General features: G+C 37.5%; 1 protein-coding gene across 1 annotated transcript in view; it reads left to right on the forward strand.

Annotated features, from left to right (window-relative positions):
- The first annotated feature begins 931 nt into the window (after window positions 1-931).
- The window catches only part of HELLS (helicase, lymphoid specific), a 39814-nt gene continuing 22713 nt past the window's right edge, over window positions 932-18032 (forward strand). Inside the window, exons 1-7 of the mRNA XM_007080108.3 lie at window positions 932-1016; window positions 2848-3341; window positions 3763-3884; window positions 9294-9416; window positions 12455-12511; window positions 15615-15651; window positions 15737-15801. Coding sequence (XP_007080170.1) covers window positions 3311-3341; window positions 3763-3884; window positions 9294-9416; window positions 12455-12511; window positions 15615-15651; window positions 15737-15801 — 435 coding nt within the window. The 5' untranslated portion in view covers window positions 932-1016; window positions 2848-3310. The remainder of the gene's footprint in view (window positions 1017-2847; window positions 3342-3762; window positions 3885-9293; window positions 9417-12454; window positions 12512-15614; window positions 15652-15736; window positions 15802-18032) is intronic.

The following is an 18032-nucleotide window of genomic DNA, read 5'->3' on the forward strand; positions in this document are numbered from 1 at the left end:
GAAGCCCCAGCAACAAAGTATTTTTTAGTTAAGGTATGTACATTGCTTTTTTATTTTATTCACTTATTTTTAGAGATTTAAAAAAAAAATTTTTTTTAAGGTTTATTTATTTTTGAGACAGAGAGCATGAACGGGGGAGGGTCCGAGAGAGAGGGAGACACAGAATCTGAAGCAGGCTCCAGACTTTGAGCTGTCAGCACAGAGCCCGACGCAGGGCTCGAACTGATGGACCGTGAGATCATGACCTGAGCCGAAGTTGGATGCTTAACCGACTGAGCCACCCAGGCGCCCCAGAGATTTTTATTTTTAAGTAATCTCTACACCCGATGCAGGGCTTGAACTCAGAACTCTGAGATCAAGGGTCACACCCTCCATCAACTGAGCCAGCAAGGCGCACTGTACATTGCTTTTTTAGACATAATGCTATTGCATACTTAATAGAACTACAGTATAGTGTAAATATAACTTTTATATGTACTGGAAAACCAAAAAAATTAATTTGACTTGCTTTATTACGATATTGGCTTTATTATGGTGGTCTGGAATTGAAACCACAGAGTGTCTGAGGTATGCCTGTATACCTCAGGAAGTTCTCCTAGGCCCACACTGTCCTTTGTGACACTCCAAATCGACTTTATAAATTTGCCTCTAGGATTGAGAGACTGGTTTAATGGGTTGTGGGGTAATGTGCTTCGATTTGTTCTTTTCTGTTTGTTCATCCTCATTATAATCTATGTTTTTTTCTCCCTTTGCAGATGTCTTAGCACCCAGCCACTAGCCTGATTCTTCTCTCCATAGCCATCAACTCAGCTTTTAATGTGTGCAACTTCCAGAGAAGTGGTTCAGAACAAGTCTCCCCAGAAGGCACCACTTTGGCCTGCTGATTATTTTGAGCTAAAGACAATTAAGGTCCATAAGACTCAACAAGAGTTTTTTAACTTCCTCCCCCAACTGCTTAAAAGAATTTACATAGAGGGCCTGGTCCAGGAAGAAAGCTATCACCAGAAAATAATCAGGTGTAGTAAACTGGGGGGAGCTTGGCAGGGCCTGTTTGTTAAAAGTTCTCCCTATCTCCCTTTGTGTCTGCACTACACTGTAAACATTTGTTTACAAAACATTTGCTCTTCCCATTTTCCTGTGAATTGTTTTCCTCCCCTTCTTAGCGTAGAATGGCATATAAGCCTCAATTACCTGACCATTAGGGAGCTTCTCATTAACTTTGTGGGACTCCTATATGCACTAAGTAATTTGTGTTTCTCCTGTTAATCTGTAACATGTCAATTTAATTAATAGACCAGACAAAAGAACCTAGTAGGGTAGAGGAAAAATTTTCCTCCCATACAACTATCTTCCCCTGGGCTAGCTGGCTGCTTGACATTCAATTCTCAGTCTAAATGTCTGTTACTTCCTCGGATACCTGACTACCTAAAGTACCCAGTCACTCTTATACCACCCTATGCTAACATTTTGCAGAGTACTTCTCACACGCCCACCCCCTACACATGCTTACCTGCTTTAACTCCTGAAATGTAAGATCCGTATCAACAGGGATCTTGTCTGTCTCGTTCATTGCTGTACAGCTCCTAGAAATGTTTCTGGTACCAGGAGACATTTAAATGTAGGCCCTTAAATAAAAGTGAATGAACAGACTTTGAACAGCCACTCTAAGGGAAGGCCTGCACGATGGCAAATGTGTCAGGAAATGTACCCGTGCACTTGTATTAACAAGTGTGGGGCCAGATGTTAGATGAGATGTCTTTACTTTGAGAATCGGATGAAATTGCCTTGAACTGCATCTCATGTGCATTTGGACAAACCTTCCCTACTCTCTTAGGAATCAGAAGGGAAGTCGTCAGCCTTGAGCTGATCATTGAAGCCTGAACAGCAGATGCTACCCGTACAGAATATATACAGAAAAGCAACAGATGGAGGAAAGATTTTGGGAGCTGGGCCACAATTGAATTCAAAAGAAGGAACAAGAAGAGATTTTTAATACATTAGAGGAAAACCCCGTGAAAAGCTGAGTTTCAACAGTAAGGGAGAAAGAAATTTTAGGGGATAGGTTGGGGAAGTCAAAAATCTTAAGTGAGACTGATAGCCATTTTCTTAGGTTAGAGGTAGGATTTAGAATAAGTATTAATCGAGAGATTAAGAAATTAATCAAGATAAAACTATATTTTATCTTAATACTGAAGTAGGAGTCAAAAGGCCTGGGTTTGGCCCGTTTTATCCATAGGCCTCTGGGCAAGTCAGTCTTTTCTGAGCATCAGATTTCTCACCTACAATGTAGGAATAAAAATAATCTCATCTCAGAGTGTTAGGAAGGTTGCTGAAGATGGTTTGATGGACGTGTGTTGCAAGCACTTAATTTTGTAGTAATACAATCATTAAAGTTGTCTGGAGTAAGAAATGAAGGAAACAGGTGGTAACGCAGGTATACCACAAATTCCCAGAAGGGAAGGGGAGCCAAGCAATTTATTGAAAGGAACTGCAGACAAGAAAGTGTGGAATTATAGGCTGAAGAAAAAACCAGCAACAAAAGTCCAGTATCTTCTTTCAAGCACCCATTCTAATGACTGGCTTATTGAATTCTTGAATCTTCTGTCTTTTCTACTGGCCACTCCACTCACCTTATCACTACATTCAGTTCTTCCTTATTCAGAAACACCCTTCTTGAACTCTGCCATAATCTTACTTTCCTATCTGTCTCTCCCATCTCACCCACAAAGGAGCGCTCTTCTGGGTCACTCTGGGCAGTTTTCACCCACAATGTACATTGTGCACGAAGGATGGAGGGGGAGATTGGCAATATTTGTTTCTGACATCCTTACCTGAATACTCCTACAGATTTCCTACCAAAAGGATCATGAGTTGGCGCGATTTAATCACATCAGCCAGTATGTGAAGGTGCCTTGCAAATAAGAGCGCTACTAAAGTACTGTGTAATTCAAAGCCATCATCCAATACGTGAGGAAACTGGGCCCTCCGCTGTGGACAGACGCGTCCAGTGTCACAAAGAAAGCTAACTTATTTTCCCGAGATAAGACTTCTACGTAAACACTCACCGTCGCCCAGGTGGGTTCTGGTGAAAACTAAATTGCGCCAAATCTCGTGCCGCCGCGGTTCTGGGGCGGGGCGAGGAGCACGAAGTATCGCGAGATGATGGCGTTTTCCCGCGAAGGAGAAGCGCGCGTTTTTCCCTGGCCGGGGATTTGGCGAGGAGGCTGGGCAGGCGGCAGCCGAGAGACTTTAGCGCGCTCCGTTGCGGACGCTGAGAGGAGAGGACCCGGTTTTGGAGTGTGTGTCAGCCATGCCGGCGCAGCGGCCCGCGAGCAACGATGGTAAGCAGACCCTTTCTCCCGGCGCGGGTGGCGGCGTCCGGGTCGCGGGGAGGGAGACAGCATGGAGGCGGCAGCCGAGATTGGGGAGTAGAGCGGACTCCGGGCAGAGACTGGAAAGGAAAGGAGGTGCAGAGCCTGTGGAGGGCGCCCGGAATTGCACATATGTGCACGATATAGGAGATTTTACACAGGGGAGCTGCATTTCCCCGAGCATCCCGATTGGTAAACTGGGTCCTGGCCACTTGTTGACATTGTGGACACCCTGGGATGTCTTGAGAGCTGATGCTGGCGTCCCCGTGGGTCTTCAGCTTTTGCCTCGAATGCATCCAGGAAGGTTGTTCAACGTGGGAGTGAACTGGCAATGACCCAGTGAACTGGCAATGTTTAAAGACTGCAGTTGAAAAGCTTTCTCCCCTCATAGAGTCCCTGGCTCCAGATCCGGTTGAAGAGCCCGAGACCGCCGTGATTACCCAAGCCATGCTGGAGGAGGAAGAACAGCTCGAGGCTGCTGGACTCGAGAGGGAGCGGAAGATGATAGAAAAGGTACTTTAGGACTCAAGTTCATCGTCGTTAAAGCCGGTAGTCCGCTTCCTCGGAGGTTTGTCTGGTTCTTCGGTCGGCTTCTTCCAGACCCTTTCAAACGGGCTTTGTTGTTTATCTCTATGTTTACGCACGCTATCTGTGAGACACCTTTGCTCGCGCTCTGAAAGAGGCTTCTGTGAGACGTAGTCTTGGCCGTGGAGCGTTTCAAGGTGCTCCTTTAGCCGTAGCCGTTCTTCCAAAACCGGTAGTGAGTTTCTGAGTGGGGTATTTCAGTGCCGTTTTCCACGCGAGGGGTAAACTTGCTTTCCGTTTTTCTTTTGCTTTCTTGGACCTATGCGAAGGAAGATTCTTTAGGTAAAAATGGGGTGTACTTTTTCAGTGATTATTATGCCAGTGGTTTCCTTGTACGGGGTGTCTGTTTTGTAGATTACTGAAAGCAGTTTTCAACCTCCTGAAAATTCAATCCTCGAGTATATTTCAGTAAGAAAGTGCCATCTTGCTTATTAATTCTTGTCTGTGCAAGAAAAGGACTGATAGCCACTAGCTGGTAGGTACTGCCTACCAAGTGAAGTGATTTTCTTGTAATAATTTATTTCACACTCCGAATATTGTGATGCTGTAGGTACTTTTGGTATCTCTCCATTTACATATGAGGAAACTGGGGCAGTTGGGGTCACACAACAGTGAACTCAAATTTGAACTCTGGCTGTCTTCAGAGTTGTTGTTTTTGACCCTATACCTAAGGAAATATACGCTAATGTTTAATTAACTCTATGTAATTGCAAAAGTACTTAAATTGGGAAATGCACCCCAAAGACAACTAATGAATCAGTTGGTTCTCTGCCATTTTATATCAACAGTAATGATTTCTTTTGCTGGCACTGTGAACACTTGTGAATGTTGTACACGTATTTCCCCATTGAATCTTAAACTAGACTGTAAACTAGATACGGTTATTAAATACGTTATTATATTATTAAACCTAATGGCTTAATTACTAGTATAAACTATTTTTATTAAAGCATTCTATGAAGTAGATCTGTTTTCATCTCATTTTACAGATGAGAAAACTGAGGCGTGGAGGGGGTGGGGGAAAGGGGGAAGTCCCACAGTTTGTAAGTGGTAGAGCCAAGATTGTTTGTAGGCCATGTGATTCCAGAATTCACACTTTTTAACCACCATGCTATACTTTCACTCCAGTAATACTAGTTTTGTTATTACTCACCCATAGTTGACCGTAATCAGTTACGGTAATGTTAAGAAACTTTAATAGAATTGGGAAGTTGACTGTGAACCACCTTTCCTCATGGTATGAATTTCCATAGTACTTTGTTTCACAGTATTATCATTACTCACTTGATTCTCATTTTGTTTATTGAAAGCATGTCACTTACTGTTTTGTTTTCATAGGCTGTGCACCTAGCAAATAGGCAATCAGTGAATGTTCTTGAATTTCAAACTGTGGTAAAGAATATTTTCTATTACACAGCATATATAAGATTATATAAATAAAATAAAACATATGTACTTACTAGCCATGTAATAGGATGATAATTATAAAGGGTGAATCCTGGGGCAAGTGTCCAGAATTGAATCAACTTCAGAGATTATGAGAATGATAAAGGCTTCATTCTTTTTTTCAAATAGAGCATGAGGGGCGGATGGGCAGAGAGATAGAGAGAGAGAGAACCCCAAGCAGGCTCCGCACTGCCAGTGCAGAGCCCTACACGGGGCTTGAATCCATGAACCCTGAGATCACGACCTGAGCTGAAACCAAGAGGCAGATGCCTAACTGACTGAGCCACCCAGGCACCCGATGAAGCCTTCATTTTGAGTAGTATATCTTCAGTTTTGTGACTCATGAAGGTTTTTGGGTAAAGAAGTACTATTTGAAGAAAGATCATGAGGTGCAGTAAGAATGAATACATTTCTAGCATGCATTAATTCAGGAGATGAAAACTCACATTTTTCTTTTGAAAGATTTTTATTTAAGTATCTCTGCACCTAACATGGGACTTGAACTTAAAACCCAAGATCAAGAGTCCCCTGCTCCACCTACTGAGCCAGGCAGGTGCCCCATTTTCACATTTTATAGAAAGATCTCTCAAAATGTATAGTACCATAAGTATTTGCTGATTAAACTAGAATCAAATGACATATACTTTCAGTAAAATTTTTAAGTTTCTGAGCAAGCATTTTATAATCAAAATTTTTGGAGTTGTTATTGTTGAGGGATAGGTACAGTAAATGTAGCATTTCTTCAGTATTTCATCATAGAACTTAAAACAGCAGTTTTTAATCCACTTTTAGTCCTTCCATGAATAAAGTGTATAGCTCTTTTCAGTTCTTATGCTAATATAATATACTAATATAGCCAAAAAGCTAGCAGTATTATGATCTATTATTATTATTATATTTTCTTTTTATGTATAAATATAGAATTTGATTAATTTTTATAGTTTTCATTTCTAAGTTATTCCCTACTTGACCATGGGGAAAATTCTAAGAATTAGTTTCTGTCTACATGTCTTTGGAGGACAAAAAATTCACTATACAAAAATAAAGATTCTTTTTCTTTTAGAAGAATATATGCCCACAATATTTATGGGCATATATTTAGAAGTACCTCAGAGAGGAAGAGCTTGCTTAAATTCCTTAATGAGAAGCATTTACCTTGCTTTAGGAGATTTTAAGATTTGTGAAGAGTGGAGAATGGCTTTGACATTGATTTGCTGCAGTTATTTTCATTGGCTTTTCACCTGCATTTCCTTTTGAAAGAAGTCATTGTTAGTCTAAGACTTAAGAGTAGCCTTAAAGTATATGTAGTGGGGGAGGGGAAAGGTAAGAGTTGGGGTAAGTCTTAGGCAAAAGGAAAACAGTTCGTATGGTGAGAATGAAATGTAACTCAACCCCCATGCCCCCAAATCTGGTGTTGGTGTTGGGAGAGATAATGAAGTGTAGGCCCTGGGGAATTTATGCCCTTGGTGTCCATTGGCATGCTCTTTCACTCTAGTCATCGAGAGATTCTCCGTGCCAGGCACTCATTGCTTTCCACAGCTGGAACTACAATTTACTTTAATATAATAAAATTACTAAAGAACAGTAATGGTAGATAAGGTTTAATACAAAGTTATTTTGAAATATGGAGTTATTTTAAAGGTTTTAAAGGTTAGTCATTGATTTCGTTTCCTTATATACAAATTAGTATAACACGATATTATCTTAAATCTTTAATTACTTAAAAAAAAATGTGTGCTAGTTTATTCTGGACAGGATTGAGGTAGCAGATATATCTAAATTAAGTCCAGAATGTTTAATTAAAATTTAAAACAAATTTTTAAAATTAAGATTTTTTTCAAAATCTAAGTAATTTCATCTCCCAATTTATATCTGTTTCATTCATTGACTTCCTGTTGTAATCACAGTAATATATTGGTAATAGTAAAAGAAAGGCTGTCCTGAAAGAACTGAAAATAGAGTTTTGTAAGATGTCAACAGATTATCTTCATGGATAGAATAACAGGTGTTTGTTTTATGGGTCTGTTTTTAATATTTTTCTATAATGTGTATTTATTATTTTCATTGGATTTCTTTTTAGGTATCTTATTGTCATTGCTTTTGTAATAGAAAAATGTATTTTGAAAGAAAAGCTAGAGAGATAATAGAACATCTAGGAAAAACAAGCCGATACACAATGATGTCTAAATTACAAGGTCAGGCCTTAACCATTAAATTAAAGTTAGTTAGGTTATGCTAACTCAGCTTCTGTATCTGCTCTCTCTCACTCACTCACTCTACTCACACATTTTGTGCCAGGAGTAGAACTGCTGGTTTGTAAGGTTTGGATGTATTTGGTTTTGGTAGATGATTTCAACTCTTGGCTCACTTCAGCCCACTTAGTGCTTTTTTTTTTTTTTTTTTTTTTTTTTTTTAATTGAGATCATACTGGGTTGACAAATTATGAACTGGATTGTGCCTGTTTAGGTAAATAAAGTTTTATTGGAACATCACCCTTCCCATTTGTTTACATATTGTCTGTTCTTGTGCAAAAGGCAGAATTGAGTATTTATAAGCCATATGCTTAAATGTTTAAATATTTACCCTTTGGCTGTTTACAGAAAAAAATTTGTGGACCACCGAACTGTAGTATTTATTTGTTGCTTTTATGTTTTCCATCTTGTGTCCTCTCGTATTCTTTTTCAAATATTTAACTTTATCAGTGTGATAAAGGATGATCAGTGATCAGTGTGAAAGGATTCCTTCTCAGCCACTAGACTATTGTAGACTTAGAAATCACTTAATAAATAAATGGTGTGTAAAAGTAGTATGAAAAGCAGGTTTGTGAGTTGAAGATATACAGAAGTAAAAGATAAAGCTAAGCGTAGGGGAGAGTAAAGTCTAAAAGAATGGCAAAGCTCTGGGGAACAAAACACTGAAGAGGAAGGAGGAGAAACTTGTGATAAATCATAAGTAGATTTAGCATGTTGAAATATTTTGACAATGCAGTTTTTAAAAATTTTTTATTTTAGGATTTTCTTTTCTTTTTGTTGTTGTTCTTTTTTTTTTTAAGGTAATCTCTAGGCCCAGTGGGGGCTCAAACTCACGACCCTGAGATCAGGAGTCACATGCTATATACTGACTGAGCCAGACACCTACCCACCCCAGTAATATATTTTTTTGTTTGTTTTTTTGTTTTTAAAGTTTATTTAAATATAAAGTTTATTTATTTGTTTTGAGAGAGAGAGAGAGAGAGAGAGAGAATCCTTAGCATGTTCTGCAAGTGCAGGGCTCAGCTCACCACTATGAGATCATGACCTGAGCTGAAATCAAGAGTCCAATGCTTAACTGACTGAGCCACCCCGGCCATACAATTTTAAAATTCTAAGAATAGATGTTCTAGTTCCTAGACAATGAAATGAGTTTTTAATTCTAATGTTCTTTCAAATAAACCTGGTATCTAAAAATGTTCTTTCCTTAAGTCATTTGATTGTTTAAAAACTTAAATCTACTTGAATTAAATATTTACTTTCTAGTGTTATGAATTAAATATTTACTTTCTAGTGTTAATTTTATATGTTTAAAAAATGGACCCTCAATTCAGCAGATGCCAGTAAACATGTCCAGTGTCTAAAATTTCAATATTTTGGTATCCAAGCTGCATCATACCAAATGGCATGTTGAACCCAGGAATCAAATTTTTTCAGCTTTGTTCTAGTTTTTGGTTTGGAAAATAAACCATTTTTACTAAAGTAAAAATTATAAAAATCTTTTCCCCCCATTAATAACAGAAAAACTATTAAACCCGAAGAGCATTTATTTATACTTTTTTTTTTTTTTTTTTTACGTCTTATGAAAAACATCACATATGTCAGAAAACTTAATAATTATGGAAATTTTCTTTTTGGATAGGCTCGCATGTCTTGGGATAGAGAGTCCGTGGACATTCGGTACCGTAGACTTCAACATTTGCTTGAAAAAAGCAATATCTACTCCAAATTTTTATTAACTAAAATGGAACAGCAACAACTAGAGGTATGTGTACGTGATTGATTATAACTGGTACCTTAAATTAAAAAAAAAAAACTGCTTTATTGAGAAAGAAATTACGTATAGTAAACTGCACACATTTTAAGTTTACTGTTTGATGAGTTTTGACCACTGTATACACCTGTGTAACCACCAATACAGTCAAGATAAAGAACATTTCCATCACCCCAAGAAGTTTTCTTGTCTCGGCGATCCCCATGCCTGGCCATGTGATTTCTGTTTTCTGTCACTATAGGTTAGTATTGCTTTTTCTAGAATATTATATAAATAGAACCATGTGGTAAGCACTTTTTTTGTGTCTTCTTTAGCTCAGCATATTGAGATTTTGTTTATTCATACAGGCCGTTTCTTTATTCTTGAGCATTCCATTATATGAATATACCACCATTTATTTTTTCTGTTACCTATTGACTGATTTTTATCCTGTCTAGTCATATTTTTTGGATGATGGAAATTGTGAACTTTGTTTCCCAGTCCATTTTTTTGAAAAATTGCTTTATTGAGATATAACTGATACGCACAAAACTGCACCTTTATAGTGTATAATTTTATAAGTTTTAACATGAATACACCCATAAAGTGACCATAAGGTGATGACATAACCATCAACTCAGAAACCCCTCCCCTTTTTCTATTGAGGTATAATTGACATATAACATTAGTTTCAGGTTATGATTCAATATTTGTATATGTTGTGAAATGATCACCACAGTACATCTAGTTAACATCTGTCACCATACACAGTTAAAAAAATTTTTTTCTTAGGAAAAAAATAAAATAAATAAATATATATATATATATATATATATTTAGTGTTTATTCATTTTTGAGAGAGAGGGAGACACAGAATCTGAAGCAGGTTCCAGGCTCTGAGCTGTCAGCACAGAGACTGACACAGGGCTCGAACTCTTGAACCATGAGATCATGACCTGAGCCAAAGTTGGACGCTTAACCAACTGAGCCACCCAAGTGCCCCTCTTAGCAACTTTTAAATATGCAGAATATTACTAACTATAGTCACCATGCTGTATAGTACATACCGCTGACTTATTTTATAACTGTATGCTTGTACCTTTTGACCTGTCAAAAGGTCCTCCCACCACCACCTATCAGTCTGTTCTTTGTATCTATGAGTTTGGAGGGTTTTTGTTTTTGTTTTTAAGATTCCACACGTTAGGGGCGCCTGGGTGGCGCAGTCGGTTAAGCGTCTGACTTCAGCCAGGTCACGATCTCGCGGTCCGTGAGTTCGAGCCCCGCGTCAGGCTCTGGGCTGACAGCTCAGAGCCTGGAGCCTGTTTCCGATTCTGTGTCTCCCTCTCTCTCTGCCCCTCCCCCGTTCATGCTCTGTCTCTCTCTGTCCCAAAAATAAATAAAAAACGTTGAAAAAAAAAATTAAAAAAAAAAAAGATTCCACACGTTAGATTATGTGGTATTAGTCGTTCTCTGAATCCTTTCACTTAGCATAGTGCCCACAAGGTTCATCCATGTTGTTGTAAATAGCAAAATTCTATTTTTTTATGGCTGAATTCCTGCCCCTTTTAGAATTTTTTCCCATCCTTCACTTCCTGTCTTCATCACCAAATAACCACTGATCCACTTCCCATCATTGTAAATTCATTTGCACTTTCTGTTGGTAATTTATTATTTTAGCTTTTATATTTCTGAAAATTTCTTCATTTGTCTTTGTTTTTGAAAGATTATTTTTTTTGTAATCTTTATTTTTGAGAGAGACAGAGTGTGAGCAGGGGAGGGGCAGAGAGAGGGAGACACAGAATCTGAAGCAGGTTTCAAGGTCTGAATTATCAGCACAGGGCCCAATGTAGGGCTCAAACCCACAAACTGTGAGATCATGACCTGAGCAGAAGTCGGATGCTTAATCGACTGAGCCACCCTGCGCCTGAAGATATTTTATTGAGCAAACTATTTTTGTTTAGTGCTTTCTTACTCCTGTCCTGGTGTCCCTACCCTCATGATGTTTCACTGCTTTCTAGTTTACATTGATCATGACAAAACCAAAAAATTTTTTTCTTTAAACCAAAGTTTTAATAATGGCCCACAAGACCATAAGTCTGGTTGCCTCACTCAACCCCATTACCTTTCAGACCTCATTTCAGGTGTGTTTCCTGCCTTGGGGGCTTTGCACTGGCTGTTTTGTGCTTGGAACCATCTTCTCATAGATACCTACATAGCTAAGTTCATCATCACCTTCAAGCCTTGGCTTAAATGTTTTCCCAATGAAGCCTACCCTAACAATCTTAAATGAAATTGCTATCTGACACCTTTTCCATCAGCACACTCCTGGTACCCTTGACCTTGTTCTTGTCTTCCCATTGCACTTAGTAAGATATATTATTTTTGCCCACTAGAATGTATGAAGATTTATAAATTTGCAAATATCAAGACTACAGTAATTTCCTGTTCCCATCATTCCCATCTCATAATTGTCAGTCAAGATTTTGCTGTATTTGCTAAATCTTCTTTTTCCTTTGTTGAATTCCTTTTTAAACCTTTGTATGGTAAAATGAAACACAGGTATAGGAGAATAAAACAATCATACTTAATGAGTTGTTTCATGCTTAATGAGTTATAGGAAAAATATCTTCTATCCACTTCTTGGGAATGGTTTGAATCCTTTTTTGTCTGTGTTTTAAAGCTTTGTTAGGGTGTATATGGAATAGCTTTTAGTCTAGAAATAACTTGGCCCCTCTTCTGAGCACTCTGCTTGATGCCTTCTATGTTGGCAGGCCCTTTTACTTTGCCTGACAGGGGTGTGAACTGTTCCTGTTTCCTTGTGAGCACAGAGATTGTTCTACCAGCTTCTTTCTGGTGGCTCTTTCCTGGCCTTTCTGTTCCTTCAGGCAGGAGAGGAAATCTGTTCCCTATTACTGTGTAAAGGCTTGAAGTGCAAATTCTCCCTTGTTTTTAAATCTTTATATAGTTTCTTCATTGTGAACATGTTTTTTGAGGTGTGTGTTCTAGATTTTGCACTTTCTGCTTGTGACACTAAAAACATTATCTTGCAGGAACAGAAGAAGAAAGAGAAATTGGAAAGAAAAAAGGAATCTTTAAAAGTTACTAAGGTAATATATAGTAAGATGGAAACTCCTGTATGCATTCTTAAATATTGAAGAAATACTTTTGTAATCTTTTTTTTTTTTTTTTTCTTTTCAGTTTACTTATTTATTTTGAGTAAGGGAGAGCACACAAGTCAGGTAGGGGCAGAGAGAGAGAATCCGAAGCATGGGGACTCGAACCCATGAACCATGAGATCATGACCTGAGCCAAAATCAAAAGTTAGACACTCAACCTTCTGAACCACCCAGGCACCCCTCTTTTATAGTCTGACTTTATTGATCATCTACTTTATTTTAACCTTCTGAAAACCTATCTTTGTTACGAGCTGCATAGAAACATGTAAAATATGTTTCTCAGTATATTTAGATATGGAAAGACATCTAAATATAACCCTTTTGTTTCTCATTCTGTTTTTCATAACGCCAAAATTTCACTTTTATAAGTGGCCAGCTCTTTTGGTGCTTATAATGATTACTAATCTTTTCTCCTTAATGTCTCCAGCCTCCTCATGTCAACTTGCATCCATAATGATAATCTAAATTTGTATCTTGTGCGTGACTACAGCAATGGAGCCAAAATTGGAGAGAGAAACATTTCAGATAAGAGAGCATTTGTTTAGGGATAGCCTGAATTTTATTTTATCTTACTTTTTTATTTTTTTTTAATGTTTGTTTATTTTTGAAAGAGAGGGAGAGACAGAGCGTGAGTGGGGGAGGGGCAGAGAGAGAAGGAGACACAGAATGTGAAGCAGGCTCCAGGCTCCACGCTGTCAGCACAGAACCCAATGTGGGGCCTGAACTCACAAACCGCGAGATCTTGATCTGAGCCAAAGTCAGATGCTAACCGACAGGGCCACCCAGGTGGCCCAGGGATGGCCTAAATTTTAGATGTGGTCTTTTGAGGGGAATATGTTTTAATATGAGGCTGTTTAATGCTGTACTGATGGGAATTGTATGAAGAACAGCTGTACTCGTGAAAAGAGAAATAATGAAGGCAACATTTATTGAGTTCTTACTATGTGTCATGTATTTCTAAACTTTGCATTTATTTTTTTAAGTAAGCTCTATGCTCATTGAGGAGTTGCATGCTCCGTTGACTGAGCCATCCAGGTGCCCCTAAGTTTATTTTAATTCTCAAAAGGCTCTGTTAGATAGAGGTACTGTACTTCTCCCCATTTTACATATAAAGAAGCTGAATGCATAAAGTACAGTCCATCCTCATTATGCACAGATTCCATATTTGCCAGTTAGCCTACTTGCTCAAATTTGTTAACTCCAAAATCAGTACTTGGGATTTCATGGTCATGGTCATTTGTAGACCTGTTCCTGTGCAGAATAGCAAAAAATTTGTCTCCCAACACGCAAATTTCTAACTGAAGTTAAACACAGTGGTGCTCTGCCTTACTTAAGCTTACTATAAACAAATGCCCTTTTCATGGTTTATTTAATGTCATGATTTTTTCATTTTGATGGGTTTTGTTGATTTTGCTGTTAAAATGGCCCTCAGCCATATTGTGCTGAAGTGCCGTCTAGTGTTTCTAATGCAAGAAGACTATGATGTGCCTTATGGAGAAAATAAGTGTATTCGACAAACTTCCTTCAGGCATGAATTATAGTGCTGTTGGCTCTGAGTTCGCTGTTAATCAACATCTATATTAAATAAGATGTCCTTAAATAGCAACACACATAAAACAGGGTTATGTGTTGATCAGTTGATGAAATTGTGACCAGAGGCTTACAGGAGCCTGAGCTTGTATTTCTTCCAGAAGTAGTGATTCGTTGTTCACTAATCTAGTATTTGTAGTTATTGTATAGAACAGAATGAGAATTCACTAACCTGCTGATAGTTACATATTCAATAAATAGTAATGTTGGAGTTTGTTTCATACCCTACACTTCTTTACTAATCTGGCTTGATCAGGTAATATCAAAATGCCAATAAGGGTACCTTTAAGTCCATTTTATTCATCACCATTGGTGATGTTAAAGTATATCATAGATAATTTTGCAACAAAAGCAATTTTTGAAAATTGATACAAGATAATTTTTAATATTTATGTATTTATTTATTTATTTACTTAATTTTGTTATTTTTTTTTTAGAGAGATAGTGAGCACGGAAGGGCGGAGAGAGAGGGAGACAGAATCCCAAGCAGGCTCCAGACTGTCAGCGCAGAGCCCATTGTGGGGTTTGAACCCCAAACTGTGAGATCATGACCTGAGCTGATAAGAGTCAGATGCTTAACCTGTTGAGCCACCCAGGCGCCCCTAAGATAATTTTATTTGCTTAATCATTTACTCCCTACTCTTCAACCTGTTGTTTTAATCCATTGTTCACTTTTGCCTAGCTAACTTTTTATACCAGGGTTTTCTAAAGGTGTCAACCATTAAGTTCTGCCTCTTCCATCTCACAGATCCCTTTTGGTACTTTCTTTTTTTAATCTTCTTTTTACTTTATTTTAAAATTTACCTTCTTGGGGTGCCTGATTGGCTTAGTTGATAGAGCTTGATCTTGGGCTGTGAGTTTGAGCCCCATGTGTGGTGTGGAGTTAACATTAAATAAATAAATAAAATTTACCTTGTTAATTTTGATTTCTTACACATATTTTCTCCCTACATTTGGTTGTCTTTTCCAACTTTCATTTTGAAACTTTATTTTTGAGTATCTCTTCCTTTCCTCTGTTTCCCCTCATTAATATTTTTTCAACTAGTATTCTCTTCTATTTCTGCTTTCAGTTGTATTTAGCTTAAAAATCTTACTGAAAATGAGTAGTTCTTCCATACCATACCCACTGAATATCTTTAGCATAGACCTACAGTTACAGAAGATGTGTGTAGTAATATCAAAATAAAAATGTCTTCTATGTTTAATTTAGAAATTTCTCAAATGGAAAAAAAATTAAGGAAAGTAGAGTTGGCAGGAAAAAGAATATGGTTACAAACAACTTTTAATAGGGAAATGTAGAAAAAGGTTACATGCTGGTAAGTGTAATAGTAAAGAGTTGTGGATGTGGTTCAACTGCAAGAAACATTTACTTAATCAGTGCCTTTTAATATTTAATACCATAGAAGTCCCTAGAAAAATAATATTTTAAATTCTTGTTTTATAGGGTAAAAATTCCACTGATGCAAGTGAAGAGAATCCAGGTGAACTTCCTTTTTCTGCTTTTGAAGCATGTGTTTTTATTTTTGCTTTCATTGCTATCAAAAATAAAATGATTTTTTTTAATAGTTATGAGAAAGAAGAGAGGAAGAGAAGATGAATCATACAATATTTCAGAGGTCATGTCAAAAGAGGTAAAAAAGTGGGGAGGGCACATAAGATTCAGTGTTCAGTAAAACCCATTGTGGATTTTGAACCACATTAAAACTATATGGATTGCTGTTACTTATTTGGCTTTTCAGACTCTTACGGGAAGTTTTTCAGACTGTTGAGGGACTGTTTCAGACAAGAAGATGGTACCATCTTGCTGTTTGTTAAAGGAGCATGAGCTTGGCCTAATCAGAAGTTACTATAATTTCTTATAACTTCAAGATCTTATCTTCAGAACTTTGTTCTTGTTCCTTGTTAAGGAATTTAGGGGAACTAAAATATACTGACTTTTTTTTCTTTTTTTTTTTTTTAAGATTTTATTTTTAAATTCTCTCTACACCCAGTGTAGGGCTTGAGTTCACAACCCTGAAATCAAGAGTCGCATGTTCCATTGACTGAGCCAGCCAGCTTCCCCATCATATACTCATTTTTAAAACTAGATCCTTTTTTACCTTCCTACTTGTGACCTCATAAAATAGAAATTAAAAAACATGTTCATTTATGACAAACCTTAATATTCCTTAGGCATATTTTAATGTGTTACATTCTTAACATTAAAAAAAATCCTAACAGTATTATCTACTACATTTTTCTTTAACCTAAAATTCAAACTCTTGGGATCTTCCTAAAATATAAAATTTCACATAGTATTTGTCTTTACTTTAGGGATGCACTCTGGTATTTTCCTTTTTTTTTTTTTTTCTTTCATTTTAAAAATAATGGTCAGGACCCATTTTATTGATTATGGAACATGGCCTGCAGTTTGAAAAACACTGTTATTTAGATGTATCATAGTTTAGCCAGTCACAACTGTTACTTTAATGTAGCAAATGTTGGTGGCATATTGGCTGTTGGCAGATGTTGTCCTACATGGGTAAGATCACTTAGTAAAGGAAAGTAGACTGTCTTTGCCTTAGCCTATGTCCAGTGAGAAATGTATAGAAAGTAATCAATTATAATTGAGTGCTGTTGAGCCTATAGAAGGACTCTAAACTCAGGCGTTAGGTTCTTAGAATCTTCTAGAAGGTGACATCTGAGTTGAGACTTGAAGGATAAAAGTTAAATCATCCAGAGGTTGAGGGTAGTTAATAGGGAAAAGTAAAATACAGGGAAGATAGTAGAGAAGTGTTCTAGGAAGGGAGAATAACCTTTGACCAACATCCAGAGGCAGGAGAGATCCTGGCAAATTTTAAGAACTTGAAAATACATATTTGTTTCCAGTTGGTATGTAAAGGAAAAGGTGGTAAAAGATGAAGCTAGAGGTAAGCAGAGTCAGGAGGTTAGTTATGGGGTTTAGTTTTTAACAATAGTTCATAGCTGGTATTATATTTATGTTTTGATTCATTCACAGATTGTTCAAAAAGATTCAGCTTAGCTGGTCATTTTAAAAGACCACTCTCCTGCCTGTTCACTATATCCCTTCAGCCTTAGGGTATGAATTCCTATACTTGCATAATACTTTACATATACACATGACACACATAAATCGACATGTATATATGTATGTATGTGTCAGCCACTTAACTGATATGTCCTATCATTCTCCTATGCATCTTAAATTTAAGATACGTTCAGAGTTTCTTGAATGTATCTACTATTTCATCCCCTTTGTCCTCTGCACATGGTATTCTCTTCTTGAAATGAAACCCTAACTTTTATCTTCAGTGATTATGCCCTGATGACAACTTTTTCAGATAATTTGATGTAATACTCACCTAAGTCACCAAGTGGCACTCAGGTATTGCTTGTCTTCATACCCTTAGCATCTAGTAAATACTTAAAAATCAGAACACTTTAATTGTTTTTTTATATTTTATTTTATTTTATTTTAGAGATTTTTTTAAAAGGAGAGTGGGGAGGGGCAGCAAGGGGGAAAGGGAGAGGGAAAAGAGTGAAAATAACTCAAGCAGGCTCCATGCCGCACAGAGCCCAACTCAGGGCTTGATCCCACAACCATGAGATGGTGACCTCAGCCAAAATGAAGAGTTAGATGTTTGACCAATAGAACCATTCAGGTGCCCCTATTCTGTAATTTTAACTTATTTGCCTTACCTCTTGCTCAGGATTGCAGACTCAGGTGTCTATCCACAGAGGCCTAAAGTGGGCAAGAGGTGGAACTATAAAACATTTGGAAGTGAATCTTTAAATACCAAGAATACCACAATACAGACTCTAGAGCAGAGTTTAGAAAACCTTTTCTGTAAGGGTATAGATA

This window comes from Panthera tigris, chromosome D2, assembly GCF_018350195.1.
Source record: "Panthera tigris isolate Pti1 chromosome D2, P.tigris_Pti1_mat1.1, whole genome shotgun sequence".
In the NCBI taxonomy this organism is placed as follows: domain Eukaryota; kingdom Metazoa; phylum Chordata; class Mammalia; order Carnivora; family Felidae; genus Panthera; species Panthera tigris.